This window comes from Tenrec ecaudatus, chromosome 8, assembly GCF_050624435.1.
Source record: "Tenrec ecaudatus isolate mTenEca1 chromosome 8, mTenEca1.hap1, whole genome shotgun sequence".
In the NCBI taxonomy this organism is placed as follows: domain Eukaryota; kingdom Metazoa; phylum Chordata; class Mammalia; order Afrosoricida; family Tenrecidae; genus Tenrec; species Tenrec ecaudatus.
This window is the reverse complement of record NC_134537.1, coordinates 101,003,085-101,026,550: the sequence shown is the minus strand read 5'-3', so window position 1 is coordinate 101,026,550 and position 23,466 is coordinate 101,003,085. Positions and strand designations below refer to the sequence as shown.

Here is a 23,466-nt window from a genome sequence, read left to right as displayed (position 1 = left end):
TAACGTTGAAACCAAGCATTCCCAGAGCGGGCCGCTCCAGCACAGTCCAGAGACCTGTGTTCCCGGGGCGCAGGGAAGCATTAATTTAGGGACCCCCCCTCCTCCCACTCCCATCTCCTGCCAGCGTGGCAGGCAAGGCTCGAGATCGGGAAGGGCCGGCAATGCCCCGCGGCACTGGGACCCACAGCAAGCGCTGGGGCGCCCGGAGACCGCATTCGGGGCGGCCTAGGGACCCACGCGCAGACCTGCTGCGGGCTGGGGGGGGGGGGGGCGGGTCCGCCGCCGGGACTACAAATCCCAGGGGACATTCTGGGGAAGGGGCGGAAGGGGCGGGCCCGGCGGGGCGGGGCGGGGCCGGGCCCGGAGGGTGGGCCCAGAGGGCCATGCTCTCGCGGCCGGAGCAGAGAGCGGGAGACCATGTCCGGAGGCAGCAGCTGCAGCCAGACCCCGAGCCGGGCCATCCCCGCCACTCGCCGGGTGGTTCTCGGCGACGGTGTGCAGCTGCCGCCCGGGGACTACAGCACCACCCCCGGTGGCACACTCTTCAGCACCACCCCGGGAGGTAGGCGCGGGGTGCCCGCTCCGGGTGCGGGCCGTGGGGAGGATGGACGGGAGGAGTCCCGGGATCCCCCGTACCGTCAGGCTCAGGAGCACGCCGACTGGGGAAAGCGGAGAAAGGAGCCTGGGAGGCGGGCAGGGGTCCGGGGTGGGCGGTGCGGACCCAGCGGGTGGCCGCCCCGCTTATCTTCCCTGTGCGTCCGTGCCCGTTTGTTTCCTTCTGCAAGAGATAGCTCCCAGGAAGAAGGAGCGCACGCTACCCAGACACGACTCCGCGCCGCCGCGTGCTGAAGTGTACCGCTGGGGGCGGGGGGGGGAGAGCTGCGGGCGACTCGACGGCGGAAAGGGGCGGGGTCTGCGTGGCCTAGGGGCTGGGGGGGGGTTCTGGCCTGAGGATTGTGGGGGTGGGGTGCACTCTTCGTCGGACGCAAGGACCTCGGGGGAGGGCCCCCTTCGCGGTACTTTTTCCTTCCAGAGGTACCCAGCGCCCTCTGACGGGAGTTTTGGGGGGTTGCCGCGAGGTTGCGCCCCAGCCCCAGCCGCGCGCTTAGTTAGGGGCACCTGTAGCAACTTTCTTCCTCTGCCGGGTGCGGCCTCCGCGAAAGGCGCTTAGGGCCGTGCAGGCAGACACGTTCTGGGGACCCTGTGACTTCCCTGGGAGTGGCTGAGGAAGAGGAAGCTGAGCTGGCAAGGGTGGGGGCCGCTCGTGGGTCGCCCTCGGGAGCCAGGCATTCCTTCCCCGTCTGCGAGCCCAGTGCCGAGCGCTGATGAAACCTGCCTGCCCGTTTGCATGATGAAATCCTCCGCGCTCGCCACTTTCTGCCCATCCTCGTGCTGCCTGCCCGCAGCCTTTTTAGCTCCGCGCCCTCTAAATCCTCGGTGCTCCTTCCCCACTCTCCCGTCCGGTCCCGGTGGGGGGGGGGGTGCTCTCCTCCCCGCTCCCCCCTGCACCGCGTGCAGCTCTGCCTGCCCGGCAGTGGGCGGGGCCGCAGCCTCTTCTGCCTGGCTGCGGCCACCTGCTTATTTTCTCGCGCAGCTGTTCCATCCGTCCGCCACCAATGAGCACAGCCAGATCCGAAGGCCTCGTGTGTTTGTTCCAAAACACACAACGTCTGTCTGCCGTATTCGACAGAACCCGGCTCCAAAGCACCTGAAGCGCCAAAGCTGAGCCACGTGGCTGCTGTCCGGTGTGCCAGTTCGAAATGATCCGTGGAGAAGTCCGCAGGGACACCCTTGCCACTCAAATTCTCTTTCCCAGACCCATGTCCTCGCGCTTCTCTGTTCTCTCTGTCCTATGTCTGCCTACTTCGTTCCTCACAATTTTGGGGTTCCCTCGGGTAAGGGTGTGAATCTCAGCTTGCTCTGCTTCAGGCTGGACACGGAGGCAGTCCTAAGGCTTCAAGTGGACCTTTTTTTGTCCCCTTGGATGCTGAGTGGGGACACATTAGATTGGAAGCAATTCCCAGGGGTCTTCTTTCCTGGGAATTCTTGCCGTTTTCTCCCTTTAGACCAGGGCATGTTTTTTTTTTTTAAGGTAGGCCACAACAAATTCCTCTAGGCCAGCGGTTCTCAACCTGTGGGTCACGATTCCTTTGGGGGTCAAACAACCCTCTCACAGGGATCACCCCATTCATAACAGTAGCAAAATTACAGTGATGAAGTAGCAATGAAAATAAATGTATGGTTGGGGGGGGTCACCAAACTATGAAAGGCTGAGAACCACTGCTCTAGGCCATCCTTATTTGCAGGGTGTGTTCGTGGCTCATGAATAGTTACTTTTCCTGGGAATGGCACGACAGTGTTTGCTGCTGGGGGAATAGACTGTCCCCATTCCTATAACTAAGGAGCTCTGGTGGTGTGTAATACACATTGGGCTGCTAAACCGCAAAGTCAGCAGTTCAAAACCACCGTTCACTCTGGGAGAAAGATGAGGCTTTCTGCACCTGTAAAGATTTACAACCTCAAAAACCCAGTGGAGCCGTTCTACCTTATCCTTTGGGGTCACTGAGTCACTCTAGCAGTGAGTTTGGAGTTAATTCCTACCACTTTTGGTTAGTAAACCTCCGCAGGCTGTGCCCAGGAAGATTACCTTGGAACAGCTCCCAAGTCTTTGGCTGTAGCGCAGACAATACCGGGAAGAGGAAGAGCAGGTGGGGTCACCGAAGCAAGCATAGCCAGCGCCCCAAGGCCTTAGTCACAGAGAAGAGAAATTCTTTTATTATTTTTTTTCTTTTCTTTTTTTTTAAATTTATTTATTTATTTATTTTAACAATTTATTGGGGCTCATACAATTCTTTTCACAGTTCATACATATACATCAATTATATAAAGCACATCTGTACAGTCTTTGCCCTAATCATTTTTTTCTCTTCTTTTACATTTTATTAGGGACTCATACAACTCTTACCACAATCCATACATATACATACATCAATTGTATAAAGCACATCCATACATTCCCTGCCCCAATCATTCTCAAGGCATTTGCTCTCCACTTCAGCCCCTTGCATCAGGTCCTCTTTTTTTTCCCATTCTTTTATTATTAAGGACAGCATGGAACGTGGATGTAGAGCAGCGAGGGGGAAGTCACAGACCCTCTGCTCGCGTGGACCTGCGCTTCCTTTTGTAAAGTGGCTTAGATGAGTCCACAGAGTATCCCTCATTAAAAGCTCTTTGGCCGGGAACCTGGTGTGGAGCACCCCAAACTAAGGCCAACTGCATGAACTTCCCCATTCGTAAGGCATTCACACACCACCCTTGAAAGTCTGTCTGGCCTCCCAAGATTCCAGGTGCCAGTTTTGAGGCTGGCTCAAAAAATACCCCCGACAACCTCATGACATAGGGTCGTTTCCAACTTACAGCCTCTCTATAGGACAGAGTAGAACTGCCCTGTGGGTTTGAACTTTTTAATTTTCTGTCTTCTCCGTTGTGGGATGTAATTGTTACTCTCTGAACATCCCAGGGGCAGAAATTACCTTCCTCTGAACTTTCCCGCGCATCTCAGTACAAGTAGTCCCTCTCTTGTGACTGAGTTGGATGCACCACCCTGAAAAGCATCCCCGTTTTGTTTTGTTGCATCTTCCCTTTAGTGTGCTACATAGAATGTCAGACTGCATGGTGTGCTGATGTTCACATCCTCCGGTGTATTCCGAGATGTTTAATTTTATGATTTGCTGATTAGACTTACAAAACGACTAGTAATAAAAGGCAAAAATAACTGAAAGGGGCGGAGCCGTATTCTACTTACATCAGAATGTGCTTACAGTGAAGTCATTGGAACAGAATCTCTGGGGACTGCCTGTATTACAGATAACAGGATTGCTGGCATTAATTTCAACAGTGTTTTTGAGCAGAGAGAAGGAAGTGACTTTTCCCCCATCTACTCACCAAGTCAGTATTAGAACCAGGGGCTCACCAGCAGGATGGATGCTCCTGGGACCTGATTGACCCAGGATCGCTGACGAGGCAGGAGGTATTCAAGAACCCAGGAATCATCAAAATCAAGCCTCTGACATCCAGTCAGTTCGGGCTCGTCGTGACTCTCTAGGACAGAGCGGGCCTGCTCCTCAGAGAATCTGGGACTGGAAACTCTTCTTTCTCTGGTAGAACGGCTGATGGCTATGAACTGCCTGCCTGTGGTGAGCAGCTGATCACGTAGCCCATAGCGCCACCGGCTGGGCAGCCTTTGCTGATCTGAATGAAGGCTGGGCTCAGGCGAGCGCTTGCGTTTGGTCAGCAGCTTGTTGGGCTGGGTTAGAGAAGATCGATGCACACGTAGGTCGCCATGAGTCAGAACAGCAGCTCACGAGGGGACCAACTGCTGGATCCTGTGAGACCAAGAGACGGTGGTTTCCTTCCGGCTCTCTTGCTCCAGATGAGTAGAGACCCAGAGTTGTCTGTTAGATGGCTACTCACCAGCTGGAAGTTCCCAGGTGGCACTCACCAAACTAGGGTGTAGAACATTGTTTTATGGATTATCCTGTCATCGACCAAATTGCCACCCAGAGACTGATCCTAAGGCCAGTAAACCAATTATGTAAGTTATTTGGCTGTGTCTAGGAAGTCTCTATAACGAGATGCTTTATTGTATATGTATGGATATATATGTAGCACATACAAATCGTATGTCCATACGCCTGCCGATGTTCCTTTACATAGACAGCATGAGCTCACACATACCTTCCTATACAAATGTTGCTGTTGTCGGGTGCCATCAAGGCGGTTCTGACCCAGAGTGACCCTGTGTCCAACAGAACAAAACACCGTCCGGTCCTGTGCCAACCTCACAGTTGTTCTCATGTTTGAAAACCCAGTGTTGCAGCCACTGCATCAAAGAATCTTGTCAAGAGCCCCCGTCTTTTCCGCTGCCCTCCTACATTATCAAACATGATGTACCGTAGATACTCGAGTATAAGCCAACCTGCACATCTGCTGATGCCCCTAATTTTACCAAAAAAAACCTATATTAACAATGTGCTGAAAAACTCGGCTTATACAAGAGTATATATCGTCCTTCTTCAGGGACTTCTCTCCTGGAAACATGTCCAAAGTATGTGAGACAAACTCGTCATCCTGGCCTTTGAAAGTATTCTGGCTGTGCTGCTTTCTCCCAAGACAGCTTTGTTTGATCTCTTGGCAGTCTGGCACTTTCACTATTCCTTGCCAGCACCATCATCCCAATGCCTCAAGTCTTCTTCGGTCTTCCTTTCACTGGCCTTTGAGGTGATTGAAAAGGTCAGGGCTTGGGCTAGGTGAGCCTTCCTCCTTAAAATGGCACCCCTGCTTTTCACGACTTTAAACCGGCCTTGTGCAGCAGGTTTGCCCAGTGCAAAGCCTTGTTCTCTTGGCTGCTGCTTCCTGGAGCATTGATTCAGGATTCAAGCAAGACAAAATCTTTGACGCCGTCAATCTTTCTCCATGTATCGTGATGTTACCTTTTGATCCAGTTGTGAGGATTTGGGTCATCTTTACATTGAGTTGTAATTTATATTGAAGACTGTAGCCCTAGATCTTCATCCAAAAGTGCTCAACGCCTCCTCACTTTCAGCAAGCAAGGTTCTGTCCTCTTCCCATCAAAGGTGGTTAATAAACTCTCCTCCAATCGTAATCCTTCATTCTTCCTACAGTTCAGCTTCTCTGATTATTTGTTCAGCAGCCCACAGGGGCAGTTCTGCCCTGTCCCATGGGTCTGTATGAGTTGGAATTGACAGCAACGAGAAGTCCTGTACACATACATGCATATATCTACCTATGTCACCGCATAATTTTATTATTACTGTTGCAAAGTTGATGTTACAAGATTTATGGAGATTGTCCTTTTTCTTGTGTATTTCCTAATGTCTTTTATGTTGGTTATATTTTACAGATTTCACCCATATTTGCTAATGCCAAAATAAGTGTCTATTATCTAGAAAGTGATTCCCCTTTCCCTCTCTCATCACTGAATGAGATGAAAGAATGTTATACAGATATCTATTGACTTCATAATAGAGAGACCACATATAATTGTCCTTTTGTGATTGACCTCTTTCACTCCATCTTCCAGATTTATCCATGGTGTGTTTCACAGACTCCTCATTGTTCTTGATAGTTGTGTAGTATTCCACTATATGTATTTTTCACAGTGTATCCATTCATTGGTTGATAGGCACTAAGGCTGTTTCCATTCTTTCGCTATTTGTGAATAATGTTGCAGTGAACAGTGTCCATCCGTGTTCAGGTCATTGGTCGGTCTCAGATCTACACCTGGGGACTGTTGGATCAGAAGGTGTTTCTAGCTTTCTGAGGAAATGTCATATTGTTTTCCACTGTGGTTGTATCTATGTATGTCAATTGCCATGGAGAAGGGATTAGGTTTGAGACCCACCCTATTTCTCATGACATGACTTTATTAATTTATCTGCTAACATGTGCAAAACAAAATGGCAAACGCCCAAACCTCTTATTTCCCTAAACAAGATCACATTTACTGGTGCAGGGGTTAGGACTAAAGCAAATCTTGGAGGTGACCATTGACCCATAGTGAGGATGGAGTCAAGTTTCCAAATCTAGGGTTCTAAAAGTGGGGTCAGGGTTAGAGTACCAGAAAGTAAAGATGAGTCAGAGTCCCCTTTGGTTTAGGTAAGGAACTAGATCTCTTGCTGGAGACAGCATAGGTGAGTGCAGGTGTGCGTGTGCATTCTTGTTAATCTAGCCAGCCCACCTGCCCCAAAGGGGGGAGTCTGCAGCCCCTTCCCACCGGAACGGCAGTGGGTGCTGCTTAAGACACATTCCAGAGGGGCCCTCCCAGTCCTCGATAGCTCTGGGCCTGCTCTGTACATTGTGAAGTGTTGTGAGCGAAAGGAACGATCTTGGCCAGCCTTTAAGATAATCATCCCAGCTACTCTGTTCTGATGGGCTCTTGGTTAAAGCTTAGCCCCTCCTGCTTCATTTTCTAATAAACGGGTCTGCTCGCTTACGTGCCAGGGCCTCCAGGGAAGGAGGAAGGCCCTTTGCCAGCCTCTGATGGCCCCACTTGATCTTCTGGTTCCCTCTTTAAGATTCCTGGCCCCGAGAAAATGTCAGGACCTTAGTTCTCTCTGCTCTGCAAACACACTGCCCAGAGACAGATGATTCCTGCCTGGTGTGGGTGGTAGGGAAGGAGACCGGGACCCCCAGGAGATCTGCATGGATGTGTATTTGCCCCAAGGTCGGCTCAGGGCGGCTGGTCAGAGTTGTATTTCATATTTAGCTCACAAGCTGCTGGCTTCTATGTGAGCACAAACCTCCCCCTGACCCCGTTGTGACATGCTCTCCCTTCCCCTGGAACGGGAACAGCAGTTCTAGGAATTCCATTCTTGGACTCTTGCTTGGCCTGGCCCCACATCCCTGGTGCAGGGGAACAGCCCACTGCCAAGGGAGGCCGCGGGGTGTGTGTGTGGGGGGGGCGAGGAGCTCATCTCCGATTACAGAAATAAATGCAGGCCCGCTGCTTTGGGCACCTCCCTCCCCTTTGTGGGCCTTAAGGGGATGGAGAAGAAAGCAAGGCAGGGCTCTCCCTCCGTGAACACCCTCTTCTGGGCAAATGGCACAACGAAGGATGGCAACCATCCGAAGACTCCTTTAACTGCACCAGTTCTGGGCTCCAGCTGCAGGGTGGTAGTCCAGTTTGGGTTGCTGATTTTAAAGTGGTCCAGAGAGGCTGGGTCTGTGCAGGCGATAAAATGAGGAGGAGGTCAGGGTTCCTCCCTTTGGGCCTGTGCCAGGGATGAAGATGCCATGCACGAGTGCAGCGGTGGCGGCGAGTACAGTGCCTAGACTTGCCCTACTGAAAATGGTAAGTGTCCGTTCATGCAACAGATGCTTCGTGAGCTCCTGCCCGACACTGTAGACGCTGCAGACGACACAAGCAGAACTGCAGACAACACAAAAGTGGCTCGTGACGCCCTCACCCCCAGCCCCCCCACTGTTTGTGTATGTTCTCCAAGTGATTGCTTTTGAATAATAATTATACTTAGGTCATGGTCTCCTCGACGTTTGTTATTTTTATTTCATCCCAAGAATGCTATGAACTATGCGTGTTGTTAGTCCTGCCTTGTAGATGATTCAGTTAAGGGGCGTGTGGTACGGGCTGGTCCAGGGATAGAACTCCACATGGGAGACCGGGGTTTGATTCCTGGCCAGTGCTTCTCATCCACGGCTGCCACTGTAGGTCCCTGATGGCATGGCCGTTGCAGTGATGCAGATTGAGCTTTCAACTAGACTAAGGCAGACTAAGAAGGAAGGCCTGGTCTTCTCCTTGTGCACGTCAGCCAATGAAAGCCTTGTGGATCACACTGTCCGATCAGGGGAAGGACACAGTGGACAGGGATTTCTTCCAGATGTGGGTGACTACCACATCTGCCAACATAGTTGGTGATTGAAAATAGTTTCAAAAAGCGTAGTACAACTCCCTTGTTTACCAGTGGTAAAACTAGACCAAGGGGAATAGCTGCATTGCTTTTTACAAGCAAGGTGTCGTTTTCACGAAGCATACTGTGAGAAAAATAGTGCATTTGGATTGGGTACACACCTGGAGCTTAAAGTTCCAAACAACACTGGTTATTTAAGGGAGCGGACAGACTCATCTCTTTCCAAGGTGGAGCGGGTGGGTTTGAACCATCCGCTCTATGGATATATGTGTTTATGTTTATACATACATATATGTATATGAGATCTCTGTTACCACATACTCCTTAACTGAGTCATCTATAAAAAGGGTAACAACAAAACCCACAGCTCTTAACATTAGTGTGAAATTAAATAAAAATAACAGATGGCAAGATTCTTTGTACGAGAATGGATGTGTGGGTATATATTACCCCCCCAAAACGGGTTTTATTTTTTAAAAATTAAATATTTAAATTTTTTACAAAATCTTATCACCTTCAAAGTACTTTCCATTACACTGAATACATTTGTCACATCTGCAATTCCATTCTTGGAAACATTTTTCAGACTCTTCTGTTTGGATGTTTGAAAGCACCTCCTTCATTTTTTTCCCTCACCTCTTCTATAGCATCAAATCGCTGTCCTTTCATGTCCCTCTTCATTTGTAGAAACAAAAACAAGTCACATGAATGAGGATACATGAGTAAGCTGAATGGGGCAAGAGAGGCATGCTGGTTTTTGCCCAAAACACTGAGATGGCTGCGTGAACAGGTGCATTGTCGTGGTGGCAAAACCAGTCCCCCATCTGACACAAATCAGGCCTTTTTTGATGTACACCATTTTACACAATCTTTTCAGAACCTCTAAATAGAAAACTTGTGTAACAAACTCCAACTGCACTATCCGCCTCACATCAATAAAACAAATGAGCTTCATTCTTTTGAGGAGTACCCTCTCATATCCATGTACACACACACGCACATATAATTATATCCTGTCTATATAAAACAACATTTGCCACTTGAGCCATTTTGTGTGTACAATTCAGGAACAATCACTATGTTACCATTGTATACATCACTACCACTTCCAGTTTTTTTATTACCCTTAACAGTGATTCAGTGCCTCTTTAAGCCATAAACCTCTTTGCCCTCCACCCATCCCAGGTAACCATTGATAAACATGGGTCTCTACCCATTTGCCTGTTCTTGATATTTCATCTCAGTGGGCTCACGCAGTATTTGTTCCTGCTGGTTCCCGAGGTATGTTCCTGTGGGCCCAAGAAAGGGAAGACTTGTTGCCTAATGTCACTGACTTTTCTCCACCTTGACCCGGCTTTGACTGTTTAATTGCTTTCTGGCCTGGGTAGAATATTTACCTGAGCCCATGCTGCTCACGGTAGTAGCTGGCATTTTACACAAGGCTCACTTTGTGTCCAAGGAGCCCCTGGTGGTGCTGTCAGGAAAACATTGGGCTGATAAACACAAAGTGGGTTGTTCAAACCCACCAGCTCCACCGTGGGAAAAAAATGAGGCTGTCTGTTCCCTTGAATTACAGCCTTGGATGCCCTATAAAGGTCCACTGTGAGTCAGGATCAACTCAGTGGTAGTGGGCTTGGGTTTTTGGTTACTTTGTGTCCGTCAGCCAGGAGCCTTGGTGGTGGAGTGGGTTACCCCTTGGGATGCTAACGGCAGTTCAAATCCACCAGCCCCTTCAAGGGGGAGAGAGGAGGGTGGCGGTGAGTTTAGTTCAGCTGTCAGCCACTCTTCATCTCCATATAGTAACCGCATGCACTGCACACCAGCATCACCCTGCGCTTCCGGAGGAGAAACTGCAGCACAGAGAGATCAGCAGTAGCTCGACAGGTAGCAAATGGAAAGGAGAAAAAACAACTGGGTTCAGATTCAGGTGTCCACTAGGCTATTCAAAGAACAGCAGTTCATCCTAGGATGCTGTTCCCCACCCACTCTCACTGGCCGGGAACTCTGCAGCCAGCTGAATTTACATTTTTCACACTGGTGTTTCTATGGTGATGCTCCTAAAAGGGTAGAGAATGTCCTTTGCTGTGCCCCACCGGTAAGTTAAGAGCATTGCTTGAATTTGACCCCCAGTACCCAGCAGGGGCTGGATCCCAGCCATACAAATGGTTGCAGGGTGGGGACATCCACGTCTACTTGTCCTGCTGTGTCCCCAGAGCCTCTGCTGAAGGTCATTCTCACCCACTGCCCACCACTGACCCAAAGCCTTTGGAGCAGTGTAGAATGGATGCCTGTCTGCGGGGCTGTCAGCAGGGGCTGCTGGAGAGCTGGTATCTGTCCCCACCCAAAGGCTGGGTGAACCCTCTCCCCTACTCCTCTGTGCTTTTTCACACAAGCCTCTGATTTTGGACCCCACACACTGAGTAAAGTGAGTATCTGAGACAGTATGGTGCTTGGACAAAGTAGTGGCTCGGTGAGTGAATCAAGGAGACCTGCAGGCCTACCTTCACGCAGTAGGATTGAGCAAAGATTGGCAAATGTGTGGGTGCAGGTTAACGCTTTGTCTCTGGCGTGTAGTAGTCCCTATGCTTGGATTCAGTTCTTGGGAGATGAAATCTAGTGTAGATATTGCAGAGACTACTGAGGAGTCTTAGATGAGCACATTGGTCCCATTCTCCAGCCCAGCAGCAATCTTCAGGAATTTGTGCGTGTGTGTTGGGGGCGGGTGGTGGTGGTGGCAGAGGGATGGGATAAGAATCAACCTAGTTCCATTTTTCCTTAACTCAGAAGAACAGGAGATTCTAATCCTGTATTGTTCATTCCTGTAATACGACTATATCCTTTGGAAAGGACCTTAGCGGATCAATGGTTAAGGACCCGACTGCTAACTGAAATGTCAGAGTATTTTGAACCCAATAGCCTGGCAGGAGAAAGTCGGTCTCTGTAAAGATTTACAGCTTTGGAAACTATGAAGTAGTTTGGTGCTGTGCTCCAGGGTCTCTGTGAGCCAGGGCCACCTCAGTGCCCCGAGTTTGGGTTGATTTCTTGGTTTACATCTGTGGGCTAGCAAATCCAAGCCGACTGGTACAGAGGCTGCAACAATGGGTTTGAACACAAGGGGGGGCTTCAAAAAGCTTGTGGGGAAAGTGGAATTAAAAGATAGTAAAGTTACTCAATAGACCCCTGGCAATTAAAAATTTTTGGAGGATAGCCCTAAATCCAGGATAAAGTGCTGGATTATTTATTTATTTCTGCAGCCCCTCCTTCATTCCAACACTCCTCAGGGGGCAGTGTCTTCCACTTTAGGAAACACTGAATTGTAAAAGGATGTTTCTTTTCCCTTTCACTGCCTATGTTACTCCCCAGAGGTAGTCAAATACAAAAATACATACAGTTCTGTTAATGCACTTATATGTTCTTTATTTAGTATAGTGGCTGCATAGATTATATTGTATGAAACCCAGGGACAAAGGAACAACAAGTGATCCAAAATCAGTGGTGAGGAGAGTGTAAGAGGCCTGGTAGGACTTGATCAAGGGCAATGTAACCAAGAAGAATTACTGAAACCCAAATGAAGGCTGATTATGATAGTGGGACAAGAAGAAAGTAAAAGGAAGGAAATAGAGGAAAGAACTAGGAGGCAAAAGTCATTTATAGAAGTCTAACTACAAGCATGTACATATATAAATATATTTATATATGATGATGGGGAAATAGATCTATGTACATATATTTATAGGTTTAATATTAAGGTAGCAGATGGACATTGGGCCCCCACTTAAGTACTCCCTCAATGCAAGAACACTTTGTTCTAATAACCCAGCATTCTGTGATGCTCACCCTCCCAACAAGATCTCTGAAGCCAAATGGGTGCATACGCAAATGTGGTGAAGAAAGCTGATGGTGCCCAGCTATCAAAAGATATAGTGGCTGGGGTCTTAAAGGCTTAAAGATAAATAAGCAGCCATTTAGCTCAGAAGCAACAAAGCTCACATGGAAGACGCCTGTGTGATCACAAGGTGTTGATAGGATCAGGTATCAGGCATCAAAGGCCCAGAACCAAAAATCTTATCATTGTGAATGAGGGGGAGTGTAGAGTGGAGACCCAAAGCCCATCTGTAAGCAGCTGAACATTCCCTTACAGAACGGTCTCAGGGATGAGATGAGCCAGTCAGGGTGCAGTGTAGCAATGATAAAACATACAACTTTCCTCTAGTTCTTAAATGTTTCGTCTCCCCCCACAGTAAGTGGTAAACTGCTTGGTTTTGATGTTGTAAACAACCTGTCAGTCCTGGCCTGCAGTCTCCCCTGTGATTGGTATGCAAGGATTGTTCTATTGTCTATGCAGATAAGATGGCTATTGCCTAGTAGGCAAAGGAAGTGTCTTGTTTACCAACAGGCTTTGGTCAGTTGTGAGGGGCAATGCTATTTTTCTTCTCCCGAACACTAATAACAGAGGGCTCCCCAAAGCCTCTTTCTTTAATTTTAGTAGAATACTGTATGTTAGCTCTCTGGAGTGGGCTTCGCGCGCTGAAAGAACTCACGCGGAAGCACGTTGTATGATCCAAGTGGGTTTTTATGAAGGACAAAACAAGTTTCCGGTTTTACAAATCAAAAGGGTGCAGGCTATTTCTGGGAAGCGTGCCCAGCCACGCAGAAGCCGCCCTGGGGCTCACAACTGGGCATGAACAACCACGTGGAAGAGAGCACCCACACGCGTGAAACTTAGGGGGATCCTGGGAGGCCAGAAGCTCAAGGACCCTAGAGCTGCGGTTCTCAACCTTCCTAAGGCCACAACCCTTAATACAGTTCCTCATGTGGTGACCCCAGCCATAACATTACTTTCATTGCTACTTTATAACTGTAATTTTACTACGCTTATGAATCATCATGTAAATATCTGATATGCAGGATGTATTTTCATTGTTATAAGTTGGGCATGATTAAGCATAAAACAGTGATTAATCACAAAACAATACGTAATTATATATTACGTATATAATTACGTGAAAGGGACATTCGACCCCCAGGTTGAGAACCACTGCCCTAGACAGAGGCTAAGAACATGTGTACCAAGAGGCTGTGGGCCCAGAGTGGGACCCACACCCTCCACCTGCCTCTTACCAGGAGCAGGGGAAGAGAGCGAGGTGTTCCCACAGCCAGGATATTTCAATCTTCTGTCTGAGGAGACGTGGTTGATGGCATTGGTTGACCCCATTGGCTGAGTTAAGCCCACCTAGGTAATGTCATGAGCCTGGGCCTAGTTTGGACTGCCCAGGTGTACCTCCCACCTGGCCTGGGGGCTTGAGTGTGAGCATGTTCAGTTTGGGGTCTTCATAGAAGTCTAAAGGCTGCCTGATGTCTTTCCAACCTCCTTCATGGGGGCCTTTGCAGGCACGGAAGGGACCACCCCCACTGTCCTTAAGCTAGCTACTGAACAAATACATCCTCTGTAGCTTCCTGAGAAAAGACATACCTTAAGACCTTAAGGATATTTCCACCCAAGGGCGAGGTTGGGGGAAATGGGGATCAAATAACAAGGAATACAGCAAAGAAGAGGGTGTTCTAAAATTGATTATGGTAATGATTGTACAACTCTTCTTGATGTAATTGAGCTTTTGAATTGTATGAAATATGGATTATGTCTCAATAAAATGTTTTTTATAAGTAATCGTTTTTGTGTCATCCTTGCGCAGGGGCCATGCTAATCTTCTCTGTATCATTCCAATTTTAATATATGTGCCACCGAAGCAAGCACTACAAGTAAACATTTTCATATATATTTAAAGATTTTATTTTTCTGAAAGGCTCTCTGTTTACTTGAAACTAATACTCAGCATTTGCCTGGTTATAGAACATCTGGTTCAACGGACTTTTCCGTCAGGATTGTGTGACTTCTCCAAGGTTGCCATTAAAGAGCATTGTGACATTCTTAGCCCCAGACCTTGTATCTATCCGTCCCCCTCTGATTCTGGAAGACTTTAGGATTCTTTTGAGTCCAGGTTTGTAAAATTTTCACAATGAATTTACCTAACTGCTTCTTAAACAATTTCACTGGATACTAATAAGACAATTCAAGTTAAAGAATCATGCCTTTCAATTCTTGGGCATTTTCTCTTTTTCTAAGTAAATTTGTTTTTAACCAGTATTTCCTTGCTTTCTGTCTTGACTTCCTATTATCAGATACTGGGCTTCCTACATTCACTCTCTAACTTATTGTCATTTTGCCTGTTGTTCATCTTTTTTGTTTTGTTTTCATTTTTTGTCTAAATCCTTGTTGCTGTTATCCGTGTCATCCTGTTTGTTGGGGCCCGTCGCAGGCGTTTCTCAGAAATGTCTGGAGACATCTGGCTGTTTATTTTTTTTAAGAGTGAAGTCCTTGGAAACGATTGAGGGCCCCTGTGCATGTGTGGGGTCTGAGAGGCTGACGAGCTCAATGTACAGTCATCTGGAGGCCAGATGTTTCTGCCACTGAGGACTGTTCTTCCCAGAGTCAGCTTCTGTAGGGCTTTATCCTACCTATTCTGGGGCAAGGCAGGGGAAGGGCGTTGGCTTACCATTCAAGAAGTCACCTTTCCCTGGAGTGGGCACCTGGCACGTCTGTGGTCACCCTAAGGGCAGTCTCTATACCGTCTGTTGTCAGTACTCAGACCAACTTTCCTTGAGGAACTGTGAGGGCGAATAGCTCTAGTTATAACCTCCACTTCTACTTTCTAACCTTTAGGCTACACCTGCCTTCTTCCTCCCAGTTAGGCTACTTAGCATGCCTCCATTCCCTTTCTCTCTTCTCACATTGGGAATTGGAGTAGCACTTTGAGCCCAAATAGGTCTGTGCTTCTACTTCTTCCTCTTTGTATTTTTGTTTTGTTTCATGAAAACAGCAGCCAAACCTACTCCTACCCCCCAGTTTCTAGAAACCATGCTTACTGACTTCGGTCACATCCTCCCCAGTGTGTCAGCAGTCACCTGTTTGGGTTCTAGTTACTGTAATTTTATTTTCTTAAACCCCCCAAGTCCCCCAACTTTCCCATCTATGCTTGAAAATTGCTGTTAAACCTTTGGGTGTATATAGGTTTAAAACAATACTCAGGGGGTGCCGATCTTGACTCTTTGAACTGAACTGGCTTAAAAGTGACTTCTGAGGGCTGTAGACTCACACCCTCCATCCTCAGTAGACTCAGTAAATCTGAATTCTTTAAAAATATTAAGTTATTTCTTACCTTTTTCTCCCAGGTACCATCTGGTTCTGGTCTCTAAGTGGAGTCTGATGATTAGTCCCCTTTTCTCACTGATTCTTGGGTTTCTTCTTTCTCTTCTGTTGAATCTTAGATGGCTGCTCTTTAAGCCCATTGTTCCCCATGTTTTGCATAACTATGGAGAGAAGCAGCCAGACAAGGATCTTGGTTCTGCGGGGGTCGTCCCCCCCTCACCTTCTGTAATAGCAGCGGTTCTCAATCTGTGGGTCACAACCCCTTTGGGGGTCTAAAGACCCTTTCACTGGGGCCAACTGATTCCTAACAGTAGCAAAATGACAGTGATGAAGTCGCAACGAAAGTAATGTTATGGTGGGCTGGGGGGTCACCACCACATGAGGACCTGTCTGAAAGGGTTCCGGCATGAGGAAGGTTGAGAACCACTCTCTGTGAACTACAAATACACGCTGGGAACCCTGGTGGTGTGGTGTGGTGTGGTGTGGTGGCTATGCTTCGGGCTGCTGGCCCGCCGAGTCAGCAGTCTGAAACACCCAGCTGTTGCGCGGGAGACAGGAGGCTTTCTGCTCCTAGATCCGGGTAGTTCTGCCCTGTCCTGGAGGGTCTCTGTGAGTCAGAATTAACCTGATGCAGCGAGTTCAAGGGTGGATCTTGAGAGGGCTCCCCTCCGCAGCACTCTGTGCTCTGGTTTGCAGTCAGCTGGCGCCTGTACCCCGTCCCCTACCCTGACTGTGGGGAAGAGAAGCAGGCCCTTAACCCTTTATGTAGCAGCAGCTCTGGTATGGCATTCAGCCCCCAACCCCCACCCCTACAACATCCAGACACAGACATGACTGTCAGACCCCAGCAGACCAACACCCTCGTGCAGGGATCTTGACTTGCCCCGTGGCGTCCTCTTCCTGGCCCTGTACTGGGCCAAGGCTGTCATTCCAGGAGACTCTCAACAGCAGCTGTGCAGCCTATTTTTGACAAGGTGGGGGCTCATGTGTATTGTGCTAAGTTTGCCTCCTTGCAGAAGGCTTCGGGAACTTCCGGAAGATCTCAGTTAACTCACGCTGGCTTAGTGAGGGTTAACCAAGAAGGGGTGCAAGAAGGGGGATACAAAGGGAAAAGCGGCTTCTACGTGAAACTAATTTCTCCTGCCTCAGTCTCCAGGTCCTGTTCCTTGTGGTCTCCTCCCTCCTAGGCTTGGCACCACTGTTTACGCTCACAGCCCTCCACCCCCAACCTGAAGTACTCCAGTGGTGGGTAGTTGGGGTGCCATTTCTATTGGTATTTAGCTTATGGGTTTTATTAGCTTCAGTGAGGATTTTTATCTTGAAATGTGTCCTTGTTATAGGGCAAAGGGCATAGAGGATGGGTTGTTTTGTCTTTCACGATGTAACTAGGGAATTAAAAACCATTTGGGGCTAGTGGGCTCTAAAGAGAGTCTCCAGAGGGTTAGGATCTCTAGTTTCTTTGGGGGATGACTGAATCGTGATTCTATTCCAGTGATAGCTACTTCTTGCACATCTCCAGAGCCAGAACACCTCCCAATCGGGAGGTGCCTTTATAATCCACTGAACTCTTAAGACACTAAGTCAAGACTCAAAGGGGACACAGCCCTTTGTCTTCCAGAGGGGAAACTGGTCCACAAGAGGTGAGGGCTGTGGTGGGGTGGGGTAACAAGCACAAAGGTCACACAGCAAGTTGGGTAAAATGAAAAAACAAAAGCTGAACTCACTGCCATCCAGCCGGTGCCAGTTCTACAGCACTGCTTCTTCCAGTTCCCGAGACATTAAATCTTTACTAGAGCAGAGAGCCTCCCTTCTCCTGCGGAATAGTTGGTGGGTTCCAGCTGCTGACCTTTCAGTTGGCACAATGCATACTCCTCTGTGCCAAGCCCTCAGGGCTCCTGGAGGTGTGGGTAGCAGAGCCCCAAAGTATAGCCCTGATCGTCTGTCTCACTTGCTGTTTTGTGTTTTTTCCTTACACTTTCTGAAGAACCGGAGCTGCGAATTTTAACCTAGCAGGAAAGGAAGAGCCTGACTGTCTAGATGGGGCCAGAGTCATACTGTGCCGGTCAGTGAGGTTTACTTACCTTCAGGTATCCCTCCTCATTTCTGTGCCCTTCCAGCAGGAGGAGGCTCACCTGATCAGCTCATTCTTTTTCAGGATAGTAGAGAGGCATTGCTTAGCCCCAGGAAATAATTCAGCTCTGGGACTATCACTGTCACTCACAGTAGCCCTAAGTGAGGGAGCGATTGCAGCCTGGCTGATGACAAAAGGCATTGCTTTCCACACTGGGGGGTTATCGTCCATCTGCACCATGTTTGCATGCCTGCATTCCACTTGAAAATATATTTCATATTTCTCTTTTTGTGGCCTCACCTTTTTTAACTAATCTATTTACTTTAATCATTTCAGGAAAGTAAATGTGATAAAACCATTGTCCAGATTATAACGGGTATGTCTTACTAAAAGTGGCAAAAGATAATTTATTAAAGTCAGATCTGTGGTTTCTGTAATTTAAGCCATTGTAACGATGAATAATGGCTTTGGAACACTGATCATCTTTAATAATAAAGTTTTAAGTTCCAAATGGCCTTCTTATAAGGATGCCTATCATTAGATTTTGCTCTAATTCAGCAAGACAACATCTTAACTTGCTTACCTCTGTGGAGGCCTCATTTCAGAATAACGTCCCAGGAACTTGCTCTATATTTTTTTATATTGTTGTAAAGATGTAATGTCATTTCAAAACTTTTCCATACAATTTAGTGACACTGGTTGCATTCATCATATTTTGAAACCATCATGCATCATTATTGCCTAATTTCCTAATCCAATTATTATAAATAAAACTGCTTCCTAAACTGCTCCCCCTTCTCCCTGTTCCCCACCTAGTAACCACCAAGAGATTCTAAACCATTGGGGCTCAGAGCAACGCTGAAGGGCAGAGCAGAACTGCCACCTAGGGGTTCCTAGGCCGTGACCTTTGTGGCCCGAGGTCATGAAGTCTGTAATCTGGGGAGAAGTCCAGGTGGGCTTCAGAAGAGGACACTCACTGAACAAGGAACAGCATTGCTGAGGTCAGATGCATCTGGGCTGAAAGCAGAGAATAACAGAAAGATTTTGTGGTTTATTGACTATTCCAAGGTTTTCAACTCTGTGTGGATCATAACCAATTATGGAGAGCCTTGAGAAAACTGGGATTCCCAGAACACTTCCGTGTGCTCCTGCACAATTTTTCCATAAATCAAGAAGCAGCTGTGTGAATGGAACGAGGGAATTCTGCTTGGTTTAAAACCAGGAACGTTGTGCAGCAGGGTGGTGTCCTCTGCCATACTTACTCAATCTGTAGGCTCGCCAGGAGTCTGTAACAGCAGCGGTTCTCAACCTGTGGGTCACAACTCCACTGATGACAGCGGGTTTGGTTCATTTTGTTTTGTGTCTTAAGTAGAGTGAATGTGGTATCTCAGGTGTGGTTTTGATTCGCATCTCCAGTTACTATGACAGCTGAGCATCTTTTCATGTGCGCACTGCATTTGAGAAGCCTCTTGGGTGAAAGGTCTGTTCACGGACCGCAGCAGACTTTGCAGTGGGGCACAGTTTCACCCAGTGCAGTCTTCCACAAGGATTTTGGGTGCTTCTGGAAGGTCCCCCTCAGGCACTGCACCCTAACAGGTGCCCCGTGGGGATGATTTAGGATAGTGAGGAATTCAAGCACACACGCACCTCCCCTGGGGGTCGTGATTGCCACAATTGCTAGCCCCACTTACTGGTGGTCCGCGAGTGGACAGCCTAAGGAGCGCTTCCGAGATGACATGGGGCCAGAAGAGCTCTGAGCAGAGTGTGTGGGGCAGTGGTCCTTGGCGATTGCTCCCAGTTGAGAATGGCAGAGCCCTGGGTTGCAGCCACACCCCTGGATAAGCTTCATCCTTCCCTGGGCAGCTTGTGTGGGAGACCTTGCTGCCTCCGCCTCCACCACAGCCTGTGCAACTGGAGGGAAGGCGGGTGGCTCAGAGCGTCCTTTCCAACCTCCCCGTGTCTTCCAGGTACCAGGATCATCTATGACCGGAAATTCCTGATGGAGTGTCGGAACTCACCTGTGGCCAAAACACCTCCCCGGGACCTACCCACTATTCCTGGCGTCACCAGCCCTGCCAGTGAGGTGCCCCCCATGGAAGCCGGGCGAAGCCTCCCACGCAACAGTCCAGAAAGCAACCAGCCGGCCGGTGGTGAGTGGCAGGGCTGGGGAAGGGAGCAGGATGCTGGCCAGAGTCCCGAGGACGGGAGGAAGAGGTAGACCTTGTGTTGGCACCAACTGTCCCAGTCAGAGGGCTCCAAGAGCACCCGCCTGGGAAGGAGATGGAGTTCGTGGGGAGCTGGTTTGGAATGGCAGGGGCCCCTCCCAGGGCAACTTTCCATACTCATTGTCCAGCAACCATCACTGCTCGTCAGCCCTCTTGGAATGCACTTATGGACTCAATGGTGCCAGACACAGCTTACCAAAGACCCAGTGTACTGGTTCTCTAGGAAGCTATCTGTCTGCCTGCAGGAGGAGAACTGCATCCCGGAGGATGAGTTTGAGTTCACCAGTGGATTCTCTGTGGAGACACCTGGTAACAATGTGGCCAGTTCTTTCTGCAAGATTGACATTCTGTGACTAGGTCCTTCCTGGTCTCCCCACCTCTCTGGTAATCAGCCTGGCCGAGAGGTGCGTGTATGTGAATGAGTCGGGGACACATAGCAATGTGAAAGACATCAGCAGCCTTTTTGTTTTCAGAAAGGAAGCTGCATGCTCCCTCACTTCCATTTCCTCAAACTAAACACAGGCGTCCAGGTGGCACAAGTAAGTGCCTGCAGGGTTAGTAGTTCATTTCCCCTCAGCACCTCCACAGGGAAAAGGCCCTGCTCGCTGTCCCTTGGAAACTGGGTGGGGCAATTCTGTGCTGCCTGGGCACTGGCACCCCACAATGGACACTGGAAGGTCAGGGTGGGATCAGCCAACACCTAAGGTTTTCGAGTCACCAATTGCGATGGCTTATTGTGCCAGCCTGGCCGATAAACACAAGTAGGATTAACTGAAGGGCAGAGGGATAAATGGCTCGGTGAGCCTCGCCTTGTTTGTTCTGTGCCTCAGTTTAAAGGGGTACACTACCTGTGGGATGCCTAGCCTGTGGACTGTGTCACTGTAAGTTGAGGTCCCTTTAAGCCCACACGATTGGAATGTTCATCTCTGGAGCTGGGGATCGACAGTTGATGACAGTTGGGGACCTGCCTTGCTGTTTGCTGCCTGGATATATATAGCCCAGCTCTCTCTACAGAAGGGGACTGGCAACTGGCGGCTCTCAAGCCTTAAAGGACTGACTGCTAGTGTCTCACTGCTTTATAATTTAACTGTTAATTTCTTGTATTATCTATCTATATATTATTTAACGGTTCATTTCTTATATTTTCTATTTTTTTATAAATATATTTATATATAATTACTAGCAATCTGGTTTGTCTCTAGAGAACCCTGTCCAACACACCAATACCTGGAAGCTGCCCCTCACTCCCACTTGCATTCCCTTCCTTCCCAGGTTCTACAGCTGCCCTGGCCTGTAACAAGGGCAGGACCGGCCCACTGGTGCCGAGATGGACAGCTCTTAACGAAAAGAAATGGCTGGGTAGCCTGGGCCTGCCGGGAGGGACGTGGTGTTGTAGGCGACTCAGTTCTTCCCTTTGGTAGCTGGATATAAGAAGCCAAGCCTCTTGCCCTGAAGGTCCCTTATCTGTGTCCATATAACCACAAGAGGCTGATTGTTTCCCCGGCTGAGGAGGGAGAACAGAGACGGGCCCTGCTGTAGAACCTGGGAATAGCCCCACGCAGGAGATGGTGAAGGGCGACAGTTCTGTTAAGAACGAAAACAGAAAAGAAAACAAAATACAACAACAATTAAAACAGAAATCTACTGCTGAGGCACTTTAGTAGTAAGCGGTTGAGTTCACTGTAGGATTAGTGGGCGACTGAACATATCCTCAGTAAGTGGTGGTACCATTTTCTAGTACAGCAGTTCTCAATCTGTGGGTCGCAACCCCTTTGAGGGTCAAACAACCCTTTCGCGGGTCACCCAATTCATCACAGTAGCAAAATCACAGTTATGAAGTAGAAACGAAAATAATTTTATGGCTGGGGGTCACCACCACATGAGACTGTAGGAAAGGGTCGTGGCCTGAGGAAGGTTGAGAACCTCTGTTGTAGTCAGAAATCAGATACCTGTTTGGAAACGTATTATGGTAAAGGCATAAAGATCAAACCATATGTAGCCACTTACTTGCTTTGTTAAACAAGAGTAGAGATTATACACCAACAGGACTGTCACCTCTGACAGTGGGGAGTACGCCTTCACCCTCTCCTGAGATCAGAGGAGAGAGCCCGGCTAGGAAACAACCCTTGGGGGGCTTGTGTTCCCCGGAATTCCCATCAGTCCTGCCTGTTCACCATCCTTGACAGCAGAAAACTGGTGCCTGCTCTTCCTACAGAACTTCAGAACGAGCGCCTATGGCCTGTCTCTGGGGTCTGATGCTCACCTGACCCTCTGGTCTTCTCTCCCAGGTGAAGAGTCCCAGTTTGAGATGGACATTTAAAGGACCAGCCATTGGAGTGAGCACTGCCTCCGGCCCTTCTCGAGGAGCCCCTGTTGGGAGAAGAATCACACCAGCCAGGTCTAGTGAACATTACCACCCTGGCTGCACTGGGTGCGTGGGGTCGGCTAACTGGCCCTTTCCTCCCCCCTCAGCACCAGCAGATGCCTCCATGTGCCTCTGTGGATGCAGGAGTTGTCACACCAAGGGGAGTGACCCTCAGGCACACTCCTGCAGCCGCGGGGCTGGAAGTGGACACGGAGGAGCCCGTCTGATGCTGGTCCTGCTCTTCCAGCCCGTCCTCTGGGCATGCTCCTTCTTTAGGTTGGTGTGCCCTGGGAAAGCATCCCTACCTCTCCCAACCCCAGAGAGGAAATAAAAGCCATCTTCATCCTGGGGCCAAGAGTTGGGCCCTGTCTGAATTCTTTGTGACTTGTTCATGTTGTTAACACTGGCTACTGTTCAGACAGTGACTTCATAGCACTTATCTATCCTGTACTGTTTCGTATCTCACACTGCTTCTGTAAGGTAAGTGGGGCAAGCATTATCCTCCTCATTTTATGGGTGAGAAGATAGGCCAGAGGACTTAGGGTCACACCTTTAGTAAATGATAGAGGACACTGGGGCCACACTATGCTACTCAATCTCAATTTCAGTGGTGGGAATGGCCTGTCTTCTGCCCACTCCCTAGTCTTTTGAGGACCTTGTCTCCTTTCCTCTCACGGGCCATCCATGTGGAAGTTACAGGAAGAGCCTTGAGGCAGGGCAGAGGCTGTTTGATCCATGTGTACGAGATGTTCATCGAGTGGTGCCTTTGTGTGAACTGTCTGGGGACCAGCCTGAGACAAGCTCACTGCCTTGGGGATGCCACTGAACACAAGATTTGCCCGTAAGAAAAGGTAGTAGCAGAAGAAATGACAAGATTGTGTCTGGGTGGCTTCCTGGCGGCGGTGGCGTTGCAGCAGGTTCCTGAAGATTGAAGGGGTGAGTGATTGCAGGCCAGTGTTAGAGATGTTGAGTGGCCTTGGGGAACTAGGTTGTCTTAGAACAAGGCATCAAGAAAACCACTTTAGTCAGAGCAGACAACTTATGTGGGTGGATGTTACTTTTGTAAAGTCCCCTGAGGGCCAGATTTTAAGGCTTTAAAGGGCCAGGCAGAGATTTTTGCTAAAAAGTAAAGGATATGCCGAGGTGTGGAT

General features: G+C 48.8%; 1 protein-coding gene and 1 non-coding gene across 2 annotated transcripts; one reads left to right on the top strand and one right to left on the bottom strand.

Annotated features, from left to right (window-relative positions):
- The first annotated feature begins 375 nt into the window (after positions 1-375).
- Positions 376-22,689, top strand: EIF4EBP1 (eukaryotic translation initiation factor 4E binding protein 1). Its single transcript, XM_075556696.1, has 3 exons — positions 376-562; positions 19,693-19,875; positions 22,239-22,689. The coding sequence occupies exons 1-3, from the start codon at positions 418-420 to the stop codon at positions 22,268-22,270; spliced, it is 360 nt and encodes a 119-aa protein (XP_075412811.1). The 5' UTR covers positions 376-417; the 3' UTR covers positions 22,271-22,689.
- Positions 14,095-14,202, bottom strand: LOC142455705 (U6 spliceosomal RNA). Its single transcript, XR_012785853.1, has one exon. It is a non-coding gene; the product is annotated as a U6 spliceosomal RNA (small nuclear RNA).
- Positions 22,690-23,466: the final 777 nt, after the last annotated feature.

Excerpts from the sequence above, each read along its gene's own strand:
- EIF4EBP1 (XM_075556696.1), top strand. The coding sequence starts at position 418 with ATGTCCGGAGGCAGCAGCTGCAGCCAGACCCCGAGCCGGGCCATCCCC. Across the intron at positions 563-19,692 it reads CTTCAGCACCACCCCGGGAG|GTACCAGGATCATCTATGAC; the intron begins GTAGGCGCGGGG and ends CGTGTCTTCCAG. Across the intron at positions 19,876-22,238 it reads AAGCAACCAGCCGGCCGGTG|GTGAAGAGTCCCAGTTTGAG; the intron begins GTGAGTGGCAGG and ends CTTCTCTCCCAG.